This window comes from Lissotriton vulgaris, chromosome 1_1, assembly GCF_964263255.1.
Source record: "Lissotriton vulgaris chromosome 1_1, aLisVul1.2, whole genome shotgun sequence".
Classification (NCBI taxonomy): Eukaryota; Metazoa; Chordata; class Amphibia; order Caudata; family Salamandridae; genus Lissotriton; species Lissotriton vulgaris.
Window position 1 is genome coordinate 870,826,722 of NC_141685.1, and position 17,873 is coordinate 870,844,594.

The window sequence follows — 17,873 nt, forward strand, 5'->3', positions numbered from 1 at the left end:
GTTTCTTGTAAAGCGGGGTGAGTAAATCCACAACGCGCATTTACCACCCCCGAGAATGCCGAACACTGCTCGGACTCGTCGCTCAGAACCGGTTCGCAGCAGCAGCTCTAGACTTCGTCCTATGTATTTCGCAGCGCTCAGATGGCACATCGCCCTCCTCCACGGAGCCGGCCCGTTTTAGCACAACGAGAAATGTTCCGAATAATTACATATGAAGAAACTCGGAATCACAGCCTGCAAGTGTTAAGATAAAAGCAGCCATTCCTGTATAATAAAATGGAACGCAAACATTCACCAAATGACAAACGCTCACTGTGTCCTGCTGGCGTTTCCCTTGCAAGAGTGAGCAGCAAGCGCGATAATTGCTAACAGATGGCGCCTCTGCTTGCTCCCGCAAGGGAAACGCTAAACGTGCACGCGTTGCACCAGAAAGCAATGCAAAACATGCACGCTTTTAGCCAAAATGCTGATCGATTGCAAAAGGTCCCCTCCTAAGCAGGGCATACATGCTGCATAGGCGAGACCTAAAAAGGGGGTTTTCCACTTTAGATGCAAATCATATAGGATGTTGGCAGCAAGATTGGAATAGACTAATGCATTGTTAAATTATGAATATGTTATATGCGGGTCTGAGTATTATATGCATGTACGTGTTTGACGGTTGTTTGTTTCTTGGCTCAGGTTGGATTTTAAAGCCCTTCTTATGAGTTTCTGTACTTTGGTGAAAGGTTACAGGGGACCAGAATCACTGATTCCAGTCAGTAATTCTGCATCTTTATCAGGGCCACTGGAATTATGCGATTTTACATCTGTGGTGTTTTCCTCATAATTGCGGATTCGCTCAAATACCACATAATCCATCATCTGCTGTGTAATCTACAGAGTTGAACAAAAAAAGTTTGTTTCCAGCTCGTACAGGTCAAAAGTTGCTAAAAAACAAAGTATTATGTGTTGCCGCGCAGTGGAAAGCCCTTTGTAAAGGTTGACTGGCCACCTGCCTGTTGCTTATTGCTGTATTTGGGTGTAAAATTGGTACTAATGGGGTGAAACCTTTGTCCAGGCAGTGCTTACATTTCTAAAAATGACAAAGTAATGAAATAATACTATCAATATATGTGCCACAGTACATCACATAATTTGCCTTTTCTTGCTGCAAAATGTAGTCCCCACTGCTGCATAATTTGGTCCTCTCTTGCGGCATAATTCCAGTGACCGTAATCTTAACACCTTGGGTGCTCTTGAGGAGCTGAGCTCGTCATGAGGCACAGTGGCGCTGTGCTCATGACGAGCTGAGCTCGTCATGAACGCTTCAGAACACCCACGCAGGGATAATTCCCCTGCTGTGATGAGCATTCCATGGAAACGGGCATGGTCATGACGAGCTCAGCTCATTATGAGCACAGCGCGACCGTGCAGCGTGATGAGCCGAGCTCGTCACAAGCTCCGCGAGTGGCCTCCCTTCCCCCCACACCGCTGGGGAATTAGCCCCGCGGCAAAGGGGTTAATACAGGATTACATGTTACCTTTCTGGGTTTGGAAATAACACATGGACCGAGAATACAGGGTCCAATTATCTGTGTTTTTTCCATTCTTTGCAAAAATGAGCAGGTAGCAAATGGGTGTGGGGCTTTGTTTTGGCTTGTGGTGTGGGGTTGTAGGGGAGAAGGCACAGCAAGTGAGGGGAGAGCTAATTTACGGGAATATTTTAAGCTCCTCCCATTGTGCAGTAGAAAGATGGACGGGGGCTGAGTGCCGTAGCTGCCTGCAACACAGCATACAAGTTCGGGTCCAGTTTTCCATGCAGGTTGTGGTGATATTTGGTGTCGTACAGGTAGTGCGCTGAGCACTTGAGGGGTTTTGTTCAAAGTCCTTACCAGTGCTTGAAATGGAAACAGAAGTGAAGCATAGATACGCTGTACCAGAGTGCCTGCTTGTTTCTGAAAAGTGCTGGTACTCTCCAATTAAAAGTATTAAGTTTTTCTTCAGAAGTGCAGGTACTACTGTCCCTCCCAAAATGGAAAAGTGCCGGTACTCAGTACCGGACAGTACCGGCCCATTTAAAGGACGGGTCCATACAGGCCAAAAGCAGGGAGTCGTCACATGGAGTTGAACATTACCTTATAGGGCCTTAACCCAAGGAAGCCAGGGAGATTGTCACTCCCAAGGAAATACTGATGAAATTATTGTTCCCAAGCACTTGATGCCCTGGGGTGGGGCAGGTGTTACTTCTAATACCTCCTGTTATTCCCCTCCCAAACAACAACATAAGTGGATGGACTTCCGCGGGCTCTTGTGAATTGCTTCACCCCCTTCGGCCAGCCCAGATTATAAATTGCCAGTCGTAAATCATCAGTGACAAGTGGAGAACATCTTCCTCAGTATCTCCCTCAGTCACGCTAGGGGGCGGTCTTGTGCTACTCGCCAGAGCTGCTGACTTTGGAACTGGGGTGTCGGTTTCTTCCAGTCTCGCCGTCTGTCTGCTCAACATCCTGTGATTCTGGTCATATCACTTAATTTCCCCGAGGCTAAAAACTCTAAAATATAAAATGAATGGAACCTTGTGGTGACATGTAACTGGTGCTCATGTACATGTAGAGCGATTCAATCCTTCCTGGTCGGTTTCGCGCTATAAAAAACTACAAATAAACACATAAATTATCTTGTCCTTGCTTCACATAAGAGTTCAGAGATACAGTATGTCCTTTGTGTCTGTACCCAAACCTCAAGGGATGTCAAAAAATGGGACAGATTCTACCAGATGGTCACATCTGGACTAGTGGGAGGTGTGGTTTGGGCACGTACTAGCCTAGGCTCCCAGGGGTGTGCAAGGACAGGGCAGTCAAACTCAGCGACACCAAGCCCAGCCCTCGGCTGCTCCTGTCAGAGTATCTGCAGAGTTTTAGATAACTGGCAGAAATGGAGACCGCGCTACGGGTAGGAACATGGAAGTGTAGAGTAATCACATCTGGTGAGATAGCCTAGTTGGTTACTGCGCCTGCTGCGTAGATTAGCTGTCACCCCAAGTGCACGTAAGTGTCAGCAAATGCACTAAGTAGGAACACTGTTGGGGCTGGTCGAGTGCCAGCTGTCACCCACAGGGCCGTAAAACTACTTGTCACCTAGTGAGCGATGGGCCGTCAGTGGCGACCTGAGAACTGTCACTTCTAACATTGCCTCTTCATACCTGTGGCCCGTGTAGTGTTTACATCTCACCTGTTAATGTCTCTTTCAGTCTATATCTGTTTCCTGTGTATGTCTCTTTCCTAAGACTATAATTTCCGGAGTGGATCCCATATCTTGTGTGGATGACGTGCGGATGTCTGTCTTTCGTCCTATGTATCCGTGATGGTTCTTGTGTCTCGCTCTGTCTCTTCGCTTGGGGTCTGTGGTTCATAATATGTGTGTTTCTCTCTCACATGTTGTGCTATCTTTTGCTGTTTGTAATTGCCATTGTGTGTCCCTCGTCTCGCCCATGCACCGTCTCCTGGCTGTGAGATATATTATGTGCGTCTCCTTAAGTGTCTTTTGCAGTACCCAATCACTGGCTTTCTCTTCTTCTCTCACTTGCACGATCTCTTGGTGTCTGTGGGTTTATTTTATGTATATGTCCTCTTCCACATCTGGAGCTGTCTCTTTGTGGTTGTTCTTGTCTATCTCTGTTTTACTCTTGCACCGTCTCTTCGGAGCCATGGTTAATTGTTTTATTAATAGTTTTCTGAATATTTCTCCCAGGCCTCCAGTGTGTTGCAGTCCGTGTCTATTGTCACTGCTCACGTCTTGCACTGTCTCTTGCAGTCGGCCATCGGTCTTTTTAACAGTTCGGTGCGGGTCCATCTTCTGATGTTCATGGACAAGTCCTCCCAAACTCAGCGAGACGCCTTGAAGCCCTTTCGAGAAGCTGCGGAACACCTGAGGGGGAAAGTGAGTAGAGCAAGAGACCCCGGAGTCCTTTCTCCATTTCTGTCTCCTCTCCGATCATCTGTCCTGTCCCTACTCACAAACGTGGGTGTTTTGCGCCACGTTATGCAAAACATATTCTTGTCAGGACCAACATCCCCTTCTTTCGAAGCAAGAAGCGATATCCTGGAAGCAGCGTATCTGTGGGCGCCATTTTCATACGTAGGTGGGGTGTCTGATGCAGTACTGAATTTGTAAAAAAAATAAGTTCCGGTTCCCTTGTCAGAAGGCCACTAAAACTTGCACCACCCATTGCCCACACTAGCGCTGCCAACAACAGTACCAACACAACTATTCATCCCACTCATACAAGTGTGACAATTCAGACTTTAAATATACATTAAAAATGACTAATTCATGCAGCCCAAGCTATTCTTATAGCTTTGGATGGCAGGTATTAGTGGTTTTAATATATATTTAATTATTAAGCAACTGTTGTTATGCTCCATGCAAAATAAGACAAACAGCGCCGCCATGTGCAGGTTTTGCAAGTAAAGTACCGGTATCACCGGCTCAAATTAAGCACTGGTTTGATGGGTAGTCAATCCTGAACTGTCAAGAAGTTTTAAAGATCATTCCCTTAGCATGGGCGAGCTGAGCCCAGGCTCGGGGTCTGACATGAAACAGAGTCCCTCCAACGAAGCTGACTGGCTCCAAATAAAAGTGTGTTTAGTCATTGTTTCTATAGGCTACCGCGTAGGAACAGCTTTAGCACTGGTGGCACCTGGTGTGATAATCTTATTTGGCACCCCTCCCCACGACCTCCTCCTTAGATTCCCTCACTACCACACAGCTAAAGTGCCCCTCATCTCTCCAAAACCCCTCTCTTACATATATTTCCTTTGTTTTAAAGTGTTGGTAAAGGCCGACTTTACAAATCCACTCAACTATCCCCATAAAATACAGATCTGTTCTTTGCAACAGACATATTAACCCTCTGCGCTACTTTATGGTGAGTCCAACTGCCACTAGACAAAACTCCAATCTCTCTCTAGCAGGGGCATTAATTACAAAAGTTATCTTGACATTTTTATTGCTGCCTGAAAGTTGGTTGCACAAGGAACTGTCAAGCGGGTGCTTTAACATTATAAGTTAATGCTAAACACAGCCCCCCACCCCAGGTTAGTGCCCCCGCTGCCACCACCCCTGTTTATCTTGATTATAAAATACTCCTCCTGAACCAAACAAATCACAGCGCCTCCCAAGGCAAGTTTGGGGCAATCCTAATAGATACAGGAATCTTGTCCTAGATTTACAGTGCAAAAATGAAGAAGGCCTGTTGCTTTGTCTTTTCTTTTTTATTTACTGCGGGTGTACCGAGAACCACCAGAGATGATGCACTCGTCAGTAGGGCTGGAGGAAGGGTTGGTGTTGATGGTTCTGGGTCTGATTTCTGTGTATTTTAAGATAGTGCATGCCAGCAAGAAGGGCCAAGGCCATTCCAGCAGGATGAGGATGATATGGTCATATTTTGCCATATCCTTAACCCCTCCCATGCTTGTGACAAGCTGAGCTCGCCATGTGCTCATGACGAGCTGAGCTCGTCATAACGGCTCCAACGCTTGCACGCAGGGCTAATTTCCCCGCTGTGCTGAGCGTTCCAAAGAAACGGGTGTGGCCGTGACAAGCTCAGCTCCCAGTAATTCCCCTGCCCCCAGCACAGCAGGGGAGTTGGGAGGATATGGCCTGACATGGAAGCTTCAAGAAAGGTGCCTTGAGTGAAGGAGACATTGACGATGGTTAGTAGGGATGAGAAAGCTTCTCAGAGAGGGTCTGATAAAGGATGGGGGTAAGGCATTAGGATGGGGGTAAGGCATCATCTTCATAGGAGCTGGTGTAGAAGAGGTTGAGCGTGTTAGTGGGGTCTTTGAGAGACATGGACTTGTGTCTCTCATGCTCAATCTTGCAAACTATGTAAATTAACTTTGGGAATATGTAGTCATGTCAGTTTCATTTAGGGCATTTCTGTACTTATCATTAAAGTTGGTACTCATAATAAGGAAGACGTTGGCTAGTTACTTACAAACCGTTGCCAGCATATGCTGCTCACATTACAAAGCATAAATATATATGAAGCACTTAAACGCTCATGAAAATAATTTCTTCGCTTATAATTAAAATATTTGCATTTTCTTAAGTGCCCTGTTTGAGATTGCTAATAAGGGTCCATGTTTGAAATTATTCAAACTTTGATGGTAGCCAACATTTTAGTTTGTGTATTGTGTTATAGTAAAATGTATATAGTAGTTCATACTCCTGATGAGACAAAATAGTTGCCCTTGGTTGGAAGGACGTGTGTTTATAGTGTGTCCTATTTGAGTAGCAGTTTGATGCTTTGCACGCTGATGAGTGGTTTTCGTACCATGTTTGAAGGCGAACAATTTTGATAAAGGGTAATGTGTTACACCATTTGATTGAGTAACACAATTGGTGGCTCAAGATACGCATGTTTATACTGCACAGTATGGAGGCCACGCTTTGCCATTACATTCAGGCTCCAGGCTTATGTCCGGAACCATAAGGCAACTGGAGCTACCAGCAAAGCCATACCCTCTTTCTTCCTCCTGGCTCAGAGAGACAGGGCTAGTTTTAAGGGACAGGGGCACAGTCAAAATATTAAAGTTGATAAGGCTGGAAAGCACCATTGCATAAATGCTACTCCTGCATTTCGATGCCACGAAAAAGAGTCTGGCAAAAGTAGATGTTAGGGTAAGCGTGCCCAACATCCTCGTGCATCAGAGCCATGCCAGATTTTCAGGATAACCACAGAGTAGGTGCATTATTACACTGCGTACATTGATTTCATATGGATTTCTCTACATCTGGCACCACCCACCTCCGTAAACCAGTGGTGAACTAGGCTTTGTCAGTGAATGGCTAGGTGGGCATTAGAGAAGGCAGGGTAAAGGGTACAAATGTAGATTTGAGTAGAGGGGAAATCATTTTAAGGTACCATCATCCATGTTCAGTGACACCCCCATCTATGTGCAAAGACCCATCCATACAGCCCCTGGTACTAAGCCTGAGTGAAATTATTATTTTTTAAATCGTGCAAAATCATAGAACATGATTGTCACGAAATTTCTCAGATACAAAAGTTTGCATGATCTTTGCCCTCGGGAGACGTGTTTAAGAGGAAAATGCCTTGCAGGAACAGTAAAACCACAGCCAAAAGTCACCTGCTGGTTTCTCACGTGCAGCTTTCAGCTTAAGGTATGCCCTTGTGTTCAAATTTCCAGTGAGATACTGGCAAGTACATTTTGTGAAAACTAAGTGGGAAAAAAATCACAATTTCACAGACACTTCCCTGACACCAACAGTCGTTTTTAGGTCGAGCTCGACGTGCAATCAATGCGAAGCATTGATTGCTGTCTGCTCAACAACTATTGTCACCCGTTTCTGGGAATGTAGACACCCATCAGATGCTCGCTTTTCCATTCTCAGTTTTGACCGCGGGAACGCGCCTCTGAGACACGCTTGCGTAGACGCTCACACTGACCCTGCTTTCTCTTGGCTCGCATGCACTAATGGCGCACACACACACACACACAGCCAGCCCCCACCCCCCCTGCACACACACAGGCACGCGCACACATACACACGCTGCCGCCCCCCTGCACACACACACACATACAGACACGCACACACACAGACACGCACGCATACACATGCCGCCGCCCCCTACCCCCCCTGCACACACACACACACTCCCGCCCCCCCTTACAACTAAGCCCCACTCACCGCATCGCCGCCACTCCTGACTTCTGCAGCCACCGCGGGGCTCTCCCTCAGGCATGGGAGCCCTGCGTCACCAATGCTGCTCTCTGGCACTCCGTGGATGCGGGCTTCACGCAGAAGGCGGAAGTCCCGCCCCACGACCGGCTTCACGCTGCCGAACTTCCGGTTGCTAGTTTGCCTATGCTGTAGAAGTTCTATGCATTGGGGTTCGTGCATATTGGGTTGTCTTCTGAAACCTGGTAATTTGGGATGTTGGGGTACAGGGATGCCTTGCGCTGTGGTTCGGAGTAAACAGGTGGGTGCTTTAGGATGTGTCCTGAGCTGGTGCAGGTCAGGCTGCTGGGGAACAGGTGAGCAGTGAATCGTGTGCTCGAGGCTTTAAATCAGCGCAGCATTAGCAAGAAACGCCACCACTGAGGGCCCTGGAAGCTTCCGGAATGGCGCCTCTCAATATAGCCAGCACTAAGCCGCGCTTTAAGTGCAGCCTTGAAGGCGCTCCACTCATGCGCGCCCCCGCCTCCCTTCGCCAGGTGCCGCTGCTCAGGGTCGCGCCTGATGTGCCCCTGACACCTATTCACCGCGTCCAATGAAAAGACCGCTGCTTCCTTCGTTGCATGGTATCAAAGAAGAGGGTTAACCCAATGTAGTCGCTGGGACCTGGGTATCTAGCGTTATGAGTAAAGGGGTCCCAGTAAGGGAGAAGAACGTATTATTTAGAAACAATTTAATTAAATCCAGTAAACAAAGAATACAACTATAATGTTTAATTCACATAATAGGAAAAAAGCAACGATAAGCAAATATACAAATTGTCGCTGTATTAGTGCCCCTGGGGGTAAAAGGGGAAGTGAAGTTGTGGGGGTAAAGTGAGGGGGAATTCGTGACAATAAAAACACGTATCTATCAAACATTAGTATGAATTCAATGTCAGATACACAGTAAGGCGATCATAAATCAACACAGTGGTTCAAAATACACATGCCCCAATGTCCATACTATACAAGCATTGTGGGTAGGAGGAGGCTGTGTTTGAAGACAGGGAAGTGTGTCGACGTTTCGACCCTATTAGAGCAGGAATGGTTGGGATCCTTGCACGTGGGTCTTCATCTGGACGGGGGTAGTGGGGCATACAACCTAATATTAAAAAGATAATTAATTGTCATTATAAGCACTGATCGAATCTCTAGTGTATTATGGGTAGACACATATATTGAGGCATACCTGATTAAATCAGTGTGGAGGACTAGTAATCAGGAAGAAAGTCGGTGACGAGTATTCAGTCCTGAGAAAAATCATTAATGACCCATTAGAAATATGGTAGAACGAATAACATCCTATTAACTAAGGCTAGGAAAGGAAGTAAGACTTACTTGGTAAATAAAGTCCAGTATCCCAAGGGGATGGGGCAGAAGATCCGAACACTGGACGGGGAAGAACCACTCTACGTATCTGTATAGAGGGAACAATATTCAACAAGCATTGGAAATGCAATAGGTCTCGCATTAGGAAAGTTTGAGCAATTGGTATTGTAAATGACACTTTTTTTATTTATGTGTTGGTTTTGAAAATAGCAAAAGTAATAGCTTTGTCAGTTACAATGTCAATAGTTTTAACTTTCGCAAATGTGACACCTATAGCATTTGTAATGCAATGTGTGTTGTCTTTACGTGACTTAGATGTGTTGATATTGCAAATAACAATGGCTTTTAATTTTGTAAATAATTAATACTTAAAGAAAATTTATTGTAATTTATAAATGGCAATAGCTTAAACGTTTGTAATTTAATTTTGTGAAGATTATGTTCAGTGTATTTTATTGTGACGAAAATCCAAGAACATTGCATTTGCACCTGGTGGTGTATGTGGTGGTGTATGTGGTGGTGGATGTGGTGGTGGTGGATGCGGTGGAAGTGGTGGTGGATGTGGTGGTGGATGTGGTGGTGGTGGTGGATGTGGTGTTGGATGTGGTGGTGGATGTGGTGGTGGATGTGGCGGTGGTGGATGTGGCGGTGGTGGATGTGGCGGTGGATTTCATGATGGATGTGGTGGTGGATGTGATGGTGGTGGTGGATGTGGTGGTGGATGTGATGGTGGATGTGATGGTGGTGGTGGATGTGGTTGTGGATGTGGTGGTGGATGCGGTGGTGGATGCGGTGGTGGATGCAGTGGGATAGAAGGACCAGGAGAAAGGGATGGAAGGTGGAGAGAAGAGGGGGAGTGGCTGAGATGAGGGTGAGGATGTAGGTGGAAAAAAGAAACTAAAAAGAGATGGGAGTGGAATGAGACTAGAGGAGAGGGAGGCTGGAGAGGAGAGAGGCAAGAAAGAGACGAGAAGGAGGGGGGAGGACAGAGGAGAGGGGGTAAGAAAGACACGAGGGGCGGGGTGGGGGGAGAGGGAGGCTGGAGAGGGGGCAAGAAAGAGATGAGGAGGGTTGGGGGGGGGTAGAGAGGCCAGAGGAGCTGTGAAGCATCCAGACTGTCCTGAAGGAAATAAGGTGCGAGGTCGGGGTGAGGCCAGAAAGAGTTGGGAAGGGAGGATGGAGAGGAGATAAGTATATGGCAGTGGGGACGGAAAATAAAAGAGATGCGGAGAAGAGAACGGTTTTACGCGGGAAAAGTGAAGGAGGGCGCTGCAAGGCGAGAAAAAATCAGAAGATAAGAAATAGGGGTGGGGAGAATAGAAGGAGATGAGGACGGGTACGCAGAGGGAGAGAAAATGAAGAAAATGAGGCGAGAGCGGAGAAGAGAACGAGATACAGATGAGACGACGGCGGAGGGGACGAAAACAATGAGATAAGGATGAGAGGATGAGACGGAGGCTGGAGAAGTGAAGTGCGGGAGAAGGGTGGGGGAGCGAGCATAGGAAAAAGGAGAGAAAGGGCTTCCGAGAGAATTAATAGTGGAGGGGAGAAGAGGAAGGCCGTAAGGCGCAGAGGGAAGAGAGAAAAGAATGAAATGTGGATGCGTAAGAAGGGAAGAAAAGAAAGTGAGGGAGGGGGCTCAAGGGTGGGATATTGTAAGAAATAGGGGGGGGGCAAAGAGAAGTGATGAGAAGAAAGAAAGAGCATTAAAAGAGAGTGCCGCTCTAGAGGGTACACGATGAGAGGGAGGACAGGGCATGAAAAGGGTGTGTGCACACTTTAGAGTGTGCATCTGATCTGAAGATGCTTTAAGGTGGTGAGAAGGGGCAAAGGGAGGGCTGGGGAAGTGATGACGTGGAAGAAGTGAGACGTAGGCAGAGATGGGGGTAGAGGAGTAGGTGCAATGGCATGGTATAGTGAGGGGGTGTGGCGTAGCGGAAGGAAAGAAGGAGCACGAGAGACTGCGCAGAGGTGTCAAGAGAGTGACATCCATGTGTGGTGGTGTGCATCAGGATGCACTGGGACAAAGGCAGTCAGAGAACGAGGGAAATGAGACAGACCACGTGGAGAAAGAGACAGCAAAGTGGAGAGGATGGTTATAAGATTAGCAGGTCGAAAAGTGGGGAAAGAGGTGAGACGCGGAAGGACTGCATGGTGCACGCGAGAAGGAGGGGAGGAACAAGGGAGGGGAAGGAAGAACACGAGCTGTAAAGGGGGCAGGAGATGTAACGAAAAAGGAAGAACAAAAACAGAGGTTGGATGGGCAAAGGAAGAAAGAGGCGACACACGAACTGGAATAAATAAAACTAAAAAGGAGAAAATTGGAGATATAAAATAGAAAGGGGTGAAAGAGGGGGAGGCAGGAAAGTAAACGGAGAGCGGTGAGACAAAACGAAGACGACTTTCAGGAGGAGAGCGTGGGAAAGGAGAGGAGGGGAGAGCAGCAGAAGAAGCCGAATGAGAGAGATCGAATGAGGAGAGGAGAGAGGCGGGGCAGGAGCCCGCTTGTTAATAAATAATCCCCGGAGGTGGTGATATTTCCCGGGATTGTGACAGAACATTTCTCGCTGCACCAACACAAACAGAGGCAGCGAGAGACATGTCACCGGGGGAGGGGGCGGGTATCTGCGCGCTGCTCCGGGGACAGCGGGGGAGGGGCGTGTGTGCGGTGCTGCTGGGGAAGGCATGCGGGGCTGCTGAGCAGGGACATTTGAAGGATGTAAGGGGCCCTGGGCCACACGTATTATTCTTGGGTTAAGGAAGAAAGAGAACGATTGCGCCAACGAAAAAATAAACCGGTATACGGATGTAATTTACCTTGACAGCAGAGAGGTGACCAATGGACGGAGGGAAGAGAGAGAAGGGGAGGGGGGAGGAGAAATGCGACACGGCGGGCAGGGGAGGGGGCGGAGCGGGTAAAAAAATAAACAAACAAGACGGAGGGAAGAGAGAGAAGGGGAGGAGAAATGCGACACGGCGGGCAGGGGAGGGGGCGGAGCGGGTAAAACAAGACGGAGTGAAGAGAGATAAGGGGAGGGAGGGAACTGATGTGCACGCGCTTTTAAGCTCAATGCGCATGCGCATTGAGCTTAAAAGTCACGGGCACTGCAAGGAATCGCCACGATTCCTTGCAAGTTGGTTCAAGAGTGGATAAGCCCCCATAGTCTCGCAAGCTCGATGCGCATGCGCATCGACAGGCGAGACCTAAAAATGGGCCGACCAGAGAGGATTAACTCAGAATGAGAATTCAATGGACGGCGGGGCTTACCGAATTGCGTGGAGGTTCTAGGTGTCCCCGATGTAGAAAGGATTACGTCCGATTCAATCTGGGTACGTATCCTAGAATAGGGAGAGAGTAGAGGGGTGCCATAAGTATTTAGTTGGCAGTTTAGAAAAGCCAATAAGTGCTTAGGGTCGGGAGCCGGTTGTACAGAGTGCTTACCGGTCGTTGCAGGCAATTATTTCTCCCCTTATTTTCAGGAACCATAGAATTGCAATCATTCCGTTACTTTTATAGCGCTGCGCTGGTACAAGCCGCATAGGGTTTTATGAATGCAGCTAAATTATATATTCCCTCCTCACCCTCGCTCTCTCTAGCTCTCCGTCTCTCCCACGCACCTCTGCCTCCCCCAGCTCTCTCTGATTCCCACTCACCCTCTCCTCTCCTCTCCCTTCCTGACTCTCTCTCTTGCTCATTCCACCGCCCACACCCGCTCACCGCCTCTCTGCCCCCAACCTGTCCACCTCCTCCAGCCCCCACTCCCACTCTTTCTCTATCATTGCGGTTTTCTCTAAACATGGCAGGAACTCAAAGCCACAAATCTTTAAACACAAATTCACCGACACACACAGACAAGTAAAATGCATGCACACACAAAGACTTGTCACACACAGGCAATTATAAATACATACAGTCATACAGATGCTAACATGCAACCCACACCATGCACAGTTACCCCTAATACGCACACACACAAGCACAAGCCCACACGTTCATGCAGTTACATTCATTACTGTTGCATATATGACCGCACAAGCACTAACGCACATATCAGCTAATTTAGACATGTACAGATATAAAAAAAATAAAGCAAAGACAGACAGATACATGTAAAAATTGACATAACGTGCACACAAGCACAAAAGCACACACGCACAGACAACAAACGGAGACACAAACAGAGAAAACACAAAATACAGACATATGATTCCATAGATAAACAGCAACGGTTGCTGTTTATCTATGCTGCAACACACACATGCAACCGCAAGCAGATACGCAGCACACCTACACTACAGCACATCACAAAGTGTGTTATATTATGGCATGCTCTGAGCCTGTTTTTATAGTACATTTCCACCCCAGCATCAATCTGCGCAACCATTCAACAAGAACTGGTTCAAATATGTTCTCTCAATGCTTCAAACTTTATTACAAATGTCACAAAAAGATGTTAATATTTCACTTCTGTTCTTGTATTTTCGTCACAATAAAATACACTGAACATAATCTTCACAAAAGTTATTTACAAAAGTTTAAGCTATTGCCATTATAAATTAAAATCCCTTTTATTTAAGTATTAATTATTTAAAAAAATTAAAAGCCATTGTAATTTGTAATATCAATACAGATAAGTCACGTAAATACAAAACATGTTGCATTACAAATGCTATAGGTGTCACATTTGCGAAAGTTATAACTATTGGCATTGTAAATGACAAAGCTATTAATTTAGCTATTTTCAAAACCAACACATAAATAAAAAAAATTGTCATTTACAAGACCAATAGCTCAAACTTTCCCAATGCGAGACCTATTGCATTGCAAATACTTGTTTGATTTGTAAATGATACTTGCTAAAAAACAGAAACATGAAAATACGTGCAGGTTTGTATTCCAAGAAATTAGCAAATTCCAGATGTGGTAGAAGTTAAGGAATGTACATTTCTAAACATTGGTACTTAATATCAAAAACACCTAGTCCTAATAACATCAGCATTGCTGCAATTTTTATGCGTAAATCCTTAGACACTCATCCCTACATAGAACCCCAAAATAAGACCGATATTGTCCAAATATACACAGCACTCACCATATTGTTTCTTCCTCTTAAGCTCTTACATTGAATGGTAAAACCTGGCTGTCCATGCTTAAATCAATGTAGAGAAAACAAGTCACATGACAAGTGCCGTAATTTGTGTGATAAGTGGTAATAAAGATATCTCTCATACATGCCAACAGACCGGATTCAGGCGGGAGACTCCTGATTTTTAAAGCTAAAAACAGCTGTATTTCAAGTCACCTGCCTGAACTTTCCACTGCTTCAATGAAAGTCTGGGGAGAAAATACAGACCCCGATTTATTTTTCAAAATCTCTCTTTCTAATTTCAAAATGTTGGCATGCACGTCTGTGTATATTTGGTCTGGCCCCTCCTCTCCCTAGCTCCCAAGTCTTCTACACCTCCTCAGCTTCCAAATAATAGCCCTTTCTTACCTCCCTCATCCTGCTGCAGGTCTTGTGTGTACTGGTAGACATCACCGTCAAGGGGAACCAACGAGTGATGGCGTACTTCCACGTGACACGGGCTCAGCTTCCAGCAGCCGCCATTTTTCATGTGGACACTGAGAAGCAGCATGTGATGGACAGCAAGGAAATGTTGGCTGAACGACTAGTAGACTTCAGCCAGCGCTTCTTGGATGGAAAAAGCAGCGTAAGCCTCTCCTTTTCTTCAGCCTTTTGTCTCACACGCTTCAGTGGGATCTCACCCATTCCCCATCAGAGGTATTGTATATACAGTAAAGTTGTTGCTTGGCTGACTACGTATGATTTATAGAATTTAGAATGTAGAACGCTAGGAAAGCTTATTTATACTAGTGCTATGGAATGTTGTGGGAGAAGCTGTTGGATCTTCATCAGAGGCACAGCTCCAGTACGCCTCTGTGTCTCTCTTGTGGGCCTTATTGTTTTTTACTAATCTTGAGCAAATTCACCTCTATTATTCAACACTAGCGACTGTAAGGAGCTCTCCACAACAAGAGGCCTCCCCACATTTAGCTGTTGTCTCACTCATTCTAAAAGCACCATCCCCACACATTTGATTTAAACCTCACTCTTTCTCCATCAACGGCATAACTCGCTTCACTGGTGTGTCACTCATCTCCCCCCCCCCAAGCCTCCTGCGCCTCAGTGGTATGGTATCAAAATATCATAGTTAACGATCGTCTGACAAAGATGTAGTGTCCTAAATATCATTTACAAAAATATAGCCCCTTTGGAGATAATAGTCGAAAGTCTGCACCCAAAGGAGTGATATTTTCTGAAAAGTATGTTTAGGGTATGATATTTATGCAGGAGGATATTTTTGTTATCAATATTCTGAGATTCAGCTGCTTCAGTGAAGTCTTGCTCATGACCATGACCATCCTCATTCACTCAAGTAGAGCCTCACTTAGGAGGACATAAGACACTGCCTCATTTAATTAATGTTTTTGTTTGATGGTAATTTCAGAAGGAAGAGAGTGCCGATTCCGACGACAAAATTCCGAAGACAGAACTCTGAGTCCAGCTGGATCCCTTAACTGTCCGTGCCCCTACCACCACCTCCAGACAATCAGTACCTCCTGTGTACACATTAATACAAGCAGCCTCCCAAAACTCCAATAACACAAACTCAAATCTGTGCAATCTCTCTCAACCTGACATTAGTCCGGCAAGTTAATGTCAGCCTCTGGCATCACTGTAAGAACCTGACAGCGACCATTTTTACTGGAAAGTGGCATCACTCTTTCACCTCACTCGAGGAACTTCGTATCAGTCCTTTACATCATTTCGAAACCTTGGAGACCATGCACAAACGTGAAGTTGTTACACCACTCCAGGAACGTAACATCAGATGGTGACTGAGTTCTCTCCATGGAGTTAAGCACATGTGTAACTGCTTAGATGTGCTGCCGGTCAATGCTGATGGAGTGTGCAATCTTCGTGAACAATTCTAGAGGTCAGGCACTGGCATTCAGTAAATTCTGTGTGTAAACAGTGCCTTCTGGTTACCGCTTGGCTACTAAGCAGGACTCTGATCACAGTGGCAATAACTAACACTGACAGATGGGTTTAACTTTAGTGTAGTGAGGGACAGGTATAACCCATCATGTTGCTTTCTCAGGTCACTGTACGTTTCAAAATGGATTAATTAATTTCTATATTAAATATTGACATATTTACAAACGAATAGTTGTGAATTGGAGTGTTTTCTTAATGTTGAGCCAAAATAATGAACACAATCACATGGACTGAATGTTAAACTGGACGTTGCAGGTGAACTTTCCTTAATTAGTGTATTTCCGAGAAGTAAGAAGTAAGGTGATCACCAGGCACAGGAATCTAAGACAGGCATTGTTTGAATCTGGCATCAGAGCAGAGTCCCAAAATTATTAGTCATTTCTAAAGACCTTTCTCCTGAAATCATAACTCGAAAATTATATTCAAGAGAGGTTATCCCAGCAGTCATCTCCCTGAGATTTTAGTCCCAGGGGTCTTAAAGAGAGATCTTGTTCACAATACCCTACCCCAGAGAACATAATGCAATATTATCTTACAGACCATATCTCAGATCTTGTTCCACAGTCTTACCCTACAAGATTTCGTGTGGGAAATCTTATCTTACAATGATACCGCTGAGATCATACCCCCTTTTAGATCTTGTCCATGAAATCTTTTCATACGGATATTTTTTGCAGGATCATCTCCCAGGGATTTTATCTCAGAGACCACATACAGTGATATTATTGTACAGAGGTTTTCTCTGTTGTCTTCTCCCAGAGATCTTATCTAAAAGCTCTTACCACCGAGATCTTTCAGGAGATCTTACCTAAAAAGGTTTATAAAGGAGAGTAAGGCCATAAGAACTCTTCCACTAGATCCTATGTTTGTGCTCTTATAGATATTGTCCATGAAATGATATCACCAAGACATTGACCCCAATATATTTGGCAAGAAATCAAATCTAATAAACTGTATCCCATGGATCTTAATCAAAAATATTCTTCCAGAAATCTCATTCTAGAGGTTATACCCCTTTGACTCTATTTCAATGGTAGTACGCCCCAAGATGATGATATCTTATAAAACGTATCCCAGAGATCCTATCAAAATCTTTAAAGCTTTGAAGAAAATGCAAAGGAAAAAATCAAGGTAAAATCTGTAATGGATATCTTTTTTGCCACATAATATCTACTTCTTAGGGTAAGGTTATGTATTTATTTCACCAGGAAGTAGCATTGAAACCTAAGAATACTTTTTTTTTTATTCAAAATCCACTTGGGCGCAGTTTCAGACATTATAAATTATTCACTGGTAGCCTGTGGAAGAAGTCGAACTGTGATTTAACAGAAGCACCCTAAAAAAATTTAAGTAACAGACATGGCAGCTGAAATTTGCACAGTCTGAAGGTGACAGATAAGTAGGCCTCAGTGGAGTTTGTGGAGTCACACTACACTGAACTCTGCGAAGTGCCGAAAAAATCTCGTCGGGAGGTGATCTAGCGTGAGATTTATCACCCTCTCCAACTTAACGTCGGCGAGCCACGCGAGAGAAAAAACTCCACTCCACATCGCTTCGCAGAGTTTTTCGTGTGCAGAGCGCATAAAACTCCACAAACTCCACCGGCGTAGCGGAATTCTTCACCCACCCCTACAGATAAGACATTTAGGCAGCTATGCAAGACAGCATTCCTCTAATCCATACAGGATGAGACCGCTGCCTGGATCATCAACCTTCTCCCTAAAACTCAAGGGAAAGTAAGAATTTTCCTTACACC

General features: G+C 45.5%; 1 protein-coding gene across 1 annotated transcript in view; it reads left to right on the forward strand.

Annotated features, from left to right (window-relative positions):
* The window catches only part of ERP27 (endoplasmic reticulum protein 27), a 95,871-nt gene extending 79,585 nt beyond the window's left edge, over positions 1-16,286 (forward strand). The window contains exons 5-7 of the mRNA XM_086958113.1: positions 3,796-3,921; positions 14,571-14,768; positions 15,567-16,286. Coding sequence (XP_086814239.1) covers positions 3,796-3,921; positions 14,571-14,768; positions 15,567-15,617 — 375 coding nt within the window. The 3' untranslated portion in view covers positions 15,618-16,286. The remainder of the gene's footprint in view (positions 1-3,795; positions 3,922-14,570; positions 14,769-15,566) is intronic.
* The last annotated feature ends 1,587 nt before the right edge of the window (positions 16,287-17,873 follow it).